Source organism: Pterocles gutturalis, unplaced genomic scaffold (assembly GCF_000699245.1).
Source record: "Pterocles gutturalis isolate BGI_N339 unplaced genomic scaffold, ASM69924v1 scaffold35636, whole genome shotgun sequence".
NCBI lineage: Eukaryota > Metazoa > Chordata > Aves > Pterocliformes > Pteroclidae > Pterocles > Pterocles gutturalis.
The window spans coordinates 883-8,904 of record NW_010098999.1 but is presented as its reverse complement, the minus strand read 5'-3'; the positions used below and the strand labels follow the sequence as shown (position 1 = coordinate 8,904).

Genomic DNA, 8,022 nt, shown 5'->3' with positions numbered 1-8,022 from the left:
TTTAAGTTAACTTTAACCCACGACACAGGTTATACAGCACTTGGTTATACACTGATGTCTTCCCTTTAAATATGCCTTGCATGTTAAATCACTCAATCATAAAATGGAAGGATTTGCTCTCTTAAGGTTTGACAGTTTCTCAGAAAAAGCTCATACAAACTTTTTTTGCATATTGTTTCAGTTTCCACTAAACTAATTTACTTTGTACATTGCTACAGCCTGCAAACAAAGGAACATCGCTAGATTGATCTACACCAGTACAGTAAATGTGGTGTTTGGAGGGCTTCCTATTGAAGATGGTGATGAGGAAACTGTGCCATATTTTCCTGTAGAAAAGGTATTTTGGTTGTATTATATTTTTATGTGGCCTCTTTGTCCACTCTCTTGTTTCTGAAAAAGCCTGGAGTTCTCATGACCATGTTTTGCCTGATACCAGACTCCAGTGCCAAGAAAGAAAATTTCTTTCTAGATGCTATTCACAACCTTGACACATCAGTTTTATGTACATTGCAGTATATATTTCTTTATTTCCTGTCACGGCCTTGATTTTGGAAAACAACTTGTACAGCATTCCATTAATATTAATGAAATTCCACCTGGACATAGGGATTGTGTTATATGGCTTGCTGCCTTTTTAGACATGTGTTATTTATATGATTTGTCTGTTTCTCCCTTGTGGAAGATGACATATAGTCAATGCAGAGCTAGTATGGAAAAGCAGCCTAGTTTTACATGGTTTTGTTGCATTTAATTAAAAAGGAGAAAAAGTACTTCTGGGTTCTCTGCACACACAGTTGGCTTTTGTGTCCCTCCTTTCTCCATCAGGTATTTCAGTCTTTCAAGAAGTAGAGACAGAGAGAGAAAATATTGAACAATATATCAAATAATATTTTCTCTGGGACAGTGCCACAAGAAAGTGAACAAGATAATTCAGACCAGTCCTAATGTCTTCAAAACCTGGCTTTTGACTTTTCCGTTACCTGAAAAAGAAATCCAGATTACCAAGCAGTGATCAATTACATCCTTGGCAGCATCCAAAGCATACATATTTATTGCTTCTCAAATTAGAAGAAATTAATTAACTGGATTTTCATAAACAGAAATGCTTGTTTAACTTAGCAATATGCATGTGTTTATCCCAAACTAATACCTCACACCTTCTGTATTTTGAGGCATTTGTTGCCATCTGCTAAGTAAAAACTAGTGGAGAAGAGATGCCCCTCTGCCGGTCATTTCAATAATAGATAAAAACATATTTGCTTTTTCTCTGTAGCATGTTGATCATTATTCCAGAACCAAATCAATTGCAGAACAAATGGTACTAGCAGCTAATGGAACTCCACTAGCAGGTACTTTTGTCTTAGCATGAATTCATGGTGGAATTTACTCCTCTTCTTATTCCTCACTAACATCCTATATCCTGTATCAATCCTTAGTGGACAAGATGATCCAGCAATTACAAAATCAAGTTATCTACCCTCTCTCACAAACTAAAAGATTTTCACTTAAAAATAACTTTTAATTCTTTTTAGTTCCTACAGTGTCCTTAAAAGGTTTTAGCATGGTAGCAAGGGGTTCAGTATGTTAATTGAAATGATGAGGACAGTTATAAATTAAACAAAACTGAGTGTTTAATGTCACTGTATTATGTAACATAAGTAAAACATGAATGCTGATTGAATTGTTGACACACACACCCCCGTTATATATTAAAATCTGAAGAAGCCACCTGATACTACAGCCTGGAATTATTTATTAGTGCTTCCCAAAGTTTTCCATGTTGAGGAAGCCAGTTATCCACTTTAATACTGAAGCTCACCTGTGAGATACTATAACTGCCAATGCAAAACAAATTAATGTAAAGTGCAACATGATTCTGTGTGACCAAGTGATACCAAGCTAAATTTAGCTGTAGACAACTTACAGAAGAGACTCTCTCCACCTGATACTTGCAGAGAGCTATAAAGAGATATAAAGTCTTTGATGGGCATTCCATCCCAACAGAATTACTTTGTTTAAAAAAAAAAAATTTTTTTTTGGGGGGGGGGGGGGTTGTCCTTATTTCCTCTTTTCTCAGCAGCTCTCCACATCAAAGACCCTCTTAATTTTAGGAGCAATACAGAGTTCTGCATTTCTCAATGAAACTAGAATGTCACTGTTTGAAACAGCCCATTTTGATCCTGTGCCATAGCAGGATTCAGTATTTTACATGTTTTCAGGCATTATTAAGAGCAGTTATTAGCAAATGATGAACCAGCCAACTGATACACCTGGGTAGCGATTAGATTTTTATGATGTCCTTACTTTCTCCCACTGAAACTATCAAGAGCTTCTACAACAGTTCTAGTGGGAGCTGGCTGCACCTACTGTTGAGAGAACTTTTCAGCTCTATCTTGTACTACTAGCGAGTCGCTGTTGCCCACCAATAATTTTGTATGAGATTCGTTGGTTTCATTCCACTTTACTACCAATAACTTGCTCACTTCAGCAAACTCATCACCACAGTTGGCACGTTCATTCACTGCTTTGGCACAGAGAAATACCTGGTAATTTCTAGGAATCTGACTATGCTGGCAGGACTTCCCTGAATCTTATCTTGCTATTTCGCATGTTCTGATTCTGCCAACTTAATACCCAACTACTAATTCAACACCTTTGGGTATGTATTCTTTTTTAAGATGGTGAAGTTAATTTATTGCAGAGTAAGTTCTGCTACCACAGTTTTGGTTCATACAAAGATAAAATGTAGTCATGTGAAAGTCACTTAAGAATGGTCTTACCGATTCTTCTAGGAGGTGGAATACTCTATACGTGTGTTCTTCGCCCACCAGGAATCTATGGACCAGAAGAGCAAAGACACTTGCCAAGGCTAGCAGTATGTATTTTCATTTTTTAAGCAGCAGAATCTTCTATTATATACAACAGCATCACTGATTTGTGTTATAAATTGACTGACCTGCTTATTGGGCAGCAATTCAACGAGTCAATTGTCTGTTGAGGATATTTTAACTTTGTTAACAGGCACTATATTATATCTGTAAATAATGTGTAAGTACAATACAAAAGCCTTTTTTTGAAATATAAACACATGTCAGTCCAGCTTTATAATTTAATGCTTACTATCATTACAAGATTCAGGCCAATCTATGATATTTCAAATGTCTGTTTGCATGCAACTTACACCAAATAGTTTAAAATATTAATGAGATACAGCAAAATATCTTATTTCCAGTCTCAACTATTAACAGCTTTTACTATCCAATGAAACAACTTAAAGTTGGAAGCATCTTCTGGTACAATAGGTTACTAAAGGGCAAACACCTGAGGTGCTCATGTTTTACTCATTTTCACTTGCTGTCTTTTAAATTGTAGGACTAGTACAGTGTTTAGACTATGATCCCTGTAGAATTACAAGTCTGTTATTTGAAAAGCATCAGTACAATATAAAGTTACGCACAGCTCTGAGGAACGAGTAAATTCAAACTTACCAAATAATTATTTTTGGTTTGTGACTGAGGCAGGGAATTATACTGAAGTCAGATGAAATATACTTTATCATCTTCTAAATAAAATATTTTTTTAAATGGCAAATGTCATTTTAGTTAAACTTGAGATGTTTTCTTTATCCCATGAAAAAAATACAGTCTTTTAAAATTTCCAGTTAAGATTTTAAGCTTATTTGTTATGAGCCCATTTTAAGGCAAGATGCAACTGTCACATTTTGCAGTTTCTGAATTGCTCCTGTTAAATTAAAAATGTGACATGTAACATTACCTTCAATTTTTTCCCAGCCAAAGCTATTTTATAAATTTGATCCAATTTTGTTAATACTTTTGATCCATTCAGAACTGTATTTTATGTCTCCATACAATATTTAACTTATCCTTAGAACAGACTTGTATGTTTTGTGAATCCAGCACATATTGTGTTCAATACATTCTTTGATCCTTCTTCATGAGCAGTATTTTTAGAGCTCTCTGCACTTCTCTCAATTCTTTTTAATTGATTCTTTTTTTTTTTTTTTTTTTAATAAGTAGAGACAACCTACAAGTAGCTGGACAAGAAAGTGCACTGTACCTCATTTTAAAACCCATTTTGCTTTGGTTTCATGTTTGTTTATGTCTACAGAAGAACATTGAGAGAGGACTACTTAGCTTCAAGTTTGGGGATCCTTCTGCTAAAATGAACTGGGTGCATGCAGAGAATCTCATACAAGCTCAAATACTAGCTGCTGAAGCTCTCACCCCTGAAAAGAACTACATAGCTGTGAGTAAACAGTAAAAGCACCACCGTTCTCATTTGACAGTGGATCCTCCACTGTGTCCTGTACTTAGCAACTACTGTAGTAGCGGTAGTTTATGTTAGTGTTATGGTCCTTTAGTGTATGTTCTTGTCTGCTTTTAGTCGATAAATGTGCTATGAACAGTGCGGGACCTGGCAGTGTCAGAATATTCAATTCTGTAAGAATACCTCCATCTTTGCAATTTTGAAATATAATAGTCACCATTTCTGGAAGATGAGCAAAAAACATTTGCTATGTTGGAAATGAACTTGGAACTTTAGGGAGATTTAGCCCCAGTTCCCCTGTATCCAGACTTAACATTCAGAACTGTGATAGATAAGTTCTTGCCATATCACATGCAAATAAAAGCATATTTCATTTGGGTTCATTGATTTCAAAAATAGTTGCAACTGTTTTCCTCCTTGTAAACACAGTTTTTTATTTGACCTAGAAGCACTATCCTTAAAGCATATTAGATTTTCAAAGCAGATTAAATTACTTTTTCTAAAACCCTAAAAGCATAAGGGAAAGAAGTAATTTCCGCCTTTGTTACACTGATGGAGTCTTAATTAGACTGAGAGCAGAACACGTCCCACCATTTGGTGGCACCACTTCCAGTGCGTTCGGTAATCCCTGTAGAGTCAGGACAGCCATTCTGTATAGGCCTGTCTGTAACAAATCATTTATACCACGGCACGTTAATCACATAAACCACTTGCCCCCCAATTTCATTGCACATGTTAGTGCAACTGATTGAAGCACGTGTAGATAGTTTGCTGGCTTGTCTGTACATCATGCATATTTTATATTGCTATATTATTTTTAAGCTCTTCATAAGGAGCGAGATAAAGCCAAAGTCAATATACATGCAGTATTATTTTTGCTAACTTGTCTCTTCTCTACCTCTTTAACAGAGTGGCCAAGTGTATTTCATTAATGATGGTGAAAAATTAAACCTTTTCGAATGGTTAACTCCTCTTGTACGTACAATATATATTTTCTCTCCAAATAGATTAATTTTTTTTTTACTGTATACAACTCTAGCTTTTGTGTGCATGTTACACTGGTATCTTTGCTTTGGGTGTAAGAGTTCTGTTCTGAAAGTGGGTTTAATTCCTGCTTGAAGCTCCATGTGGTTAGTGCTGTAACAAAGCCTGCCTAAAATATTACATGAAAGCAACTGTCTTCACTGAGACCAAAGGAACCAGTATCTAAACCAGTATCTCCTTTGAGTTGCCATTATCTTAATTTCTTGTTAACAGCGGCTATTTTGGGTGTATGAAAAATAGAAATCCTAATTATTAATCTCTAATATGAATTATTTTCAGGTGGTCATTTTATTGTCAATGATGGGCTCAAAACCATAAATATGTCACAGTGTTAAATTAGGTATCAACACAATGTGACATTTTGACTATTATAAACTTTTTTCTTCATTTTTTTTAAGACTGCCACTTGAAAATTACGTAGTGTCTCCATATGACATTTAACTGGAGTCGCCTGAAAAATGAAAACTCAAATACTAACAGCAATTATGAATTGTTCTGTTTTATCAGTAAACATTTCACAAATATCTTCTATATTGAAACTTTGAAATGTGTTTGAGGTTTTTTCCACTGTTTTTACATTTCTTTCAGTTTGAAAGATTAGGTTGCAGTAAACCATGGATACGTATTCCTACTTCCTTAGTTTATGCATCAGGTAAAAACATTTTATCAACATTTCTCTTTCCTGTCCACACCACCTTCATTCCAAACTGTAATATAATGGTTTGGGTTTTTTTAATTTGCCCACAATTTTCAGTCTCATGTAAAAAATAATATGCTGTGGACTCATCTAGCGTGCAGCAGTTTGGGGTGAAGTTCAGCTCTGTGCAATGTGTTGGAACCAGAACGATCTGTTATTTAAGTCCCACAAAAATGTGTTTTATGTAGGACTTAACAGATTTATAACTTTGTGCAGCTAATGGTATAAATGTAAAAGTTAAATGTAAAAATCCATGACTTCATGAAAGACACTGAAGAGTATCTGCTTTGCTGCATGGGTACATTTCTTGTTCTCCTGTATCCTGTGCTCTCTCCAGAATCAACACCCCTGTGCAGCTAAGACAGAATCCAACTTTTTTTGTTGTTACCACATTTTTTATGAATTCTCATGATCTTTTCACTAGACCTGTCACCAACCCTCCAAACCCTTTTCATGCCAGCACCCTAGCTCAGGCTGACTGAAGTATTAAAATTAATTCCAACCCCTTGTGGGCAAGTAATCCTGTTGATGTTGGTCATGGTGCCCTGAGCTCGTGGGTTTGTGATTATCCTTCCGCATCAAAGGCAATGCGAGATATGCCACAGTCACAAGGGGATAGCGCATTACTGTTCTCAAGTAGAAATCTTTTGTCATGCAGCCATGATAATGGAATACCTTCACCTGATGCTGAAGCCATTTGTTGAACTGTCCCCACTGCTGACCAGAAATGAGGTAAAGTCTGTGTTTGAAAGCTCCCCTCATTCTCACAGGACACATACACACACGTTAATAGTGAGCTAGAATTTAAGTCAGTAGAACGTAAAATCCACCCAGTACTACTTCACTCTCCAGTTTCTAGTGCAAATGTATGCATCACATACATTTTAGGCAATATATTATGCTTCCTACCATAATCTTTGAAAAGATAAGAGTTTATGCTTGTGATCTGAGGGGGGCAGCTTCAGCTCCTTCCTCCCAAGGGCCAGTATCCTGGATGGCTTTGGCTGGCCAGCTGTGTCCTGATTTCTGAAGATGTTTAGGCACCCAAGAGATGGCTTTTATCTGCCTCCTTAGGTACATAAACGAGTGCGGAACATGTTTTGTGGATGTTTTCAAGGCTAGAAGATTCTGCCTTGCAGCTTTTACTGCCTCTTTGGGCTTTCAGGATTCTCTTTTTGAGTGAACAATTTTAAAGATAATGTGACATATGTCAATAGGACATCAGTATAATGTTGTGGGGTCTTTTTATTTCACATTTCCTTTAACTGTGTCTTTGCCACCATTTACAGGCTTTGTTCTAATTTTCTGTGTGCTCATATCTTTGTATGTTGACTCTTTTGCCCTATAGGTGCAGAACATTTCTATAACTCATACATTTCGGATAGACAAGGCACGGAATCAGCTAGGGTACAGCCCAGAGAAGTTTGCGTTTGCTGATTCTGTGGACCACTACATTAAAACAAGACCAGAAGCCCAGAATGACCACATCTTCCTCAAAGTTTTGCTTTCTTTAATTGTTAGTTTAAGTTTGATCTTTCTTTCTTTAAGATTTGATGGCCTTTCAGTTTTGCATTTTTTTAAAGAAACACAACACTGACTTGCATAAACTGCGTGTACTCGGTCACAGTACTGCTACCTGGATCACTCCGATCTCCACAATATTATGGGCCACAATGCAATAAACAGACAGTTCTTTTTACATTGAAAGACAAAATTGTAACATGTCAGTAGCTGTACTTGAGAAATTATGGCCGAATCACTGAAACACACTGGTGTCAAGATCGTTGCATCTGTTTAACACCAAAAAAACAACTTCCCAAATGAGAACGTGCAGAAAGAACAAGAGCTACGGAGTCCCTGCAGTGCTTCACCAGTGAAGAAAAATGGCTAAAATAAGGAGAAAAACTGACCACAGCTCTGCCCTGGGGAACTGAGGACCAAGCAAAGGAACAGAACAGATTACTGTAAATACCATCTACCAGCTGTACAGAGTT

General features: G+C 36.5%; 1 protein-coding gene across 1 annotated transcript; it reads left to right on the top strand.

The window, feature by feature from the left end:
- Positions 1–218: 218 nt before the first annotated feature.
- On the top strand, positions 219–7,625 carry LOC104462921 (putative short-chain dehydrogenase/reductase family 42E member 2; the record flags this gene model as incomplete). The annotated part of the gene is made up of 8 exons (XM_010075075.1): positions 219–337; positions 1,274–1,349; positions 2,793–2,875; positions 4,129–4,266; positions 5,197–5,262; positions 5,920–5,983; positions 6,687–6,760; positions 7,377–7,625. Coding segments are annotated over 8 exons (869 nt in total), but the record flags the coding sequence as incomplete, so codon positions are not given.
- Positions 7,626–8,022: the final 397 nt, after the last annotated feature.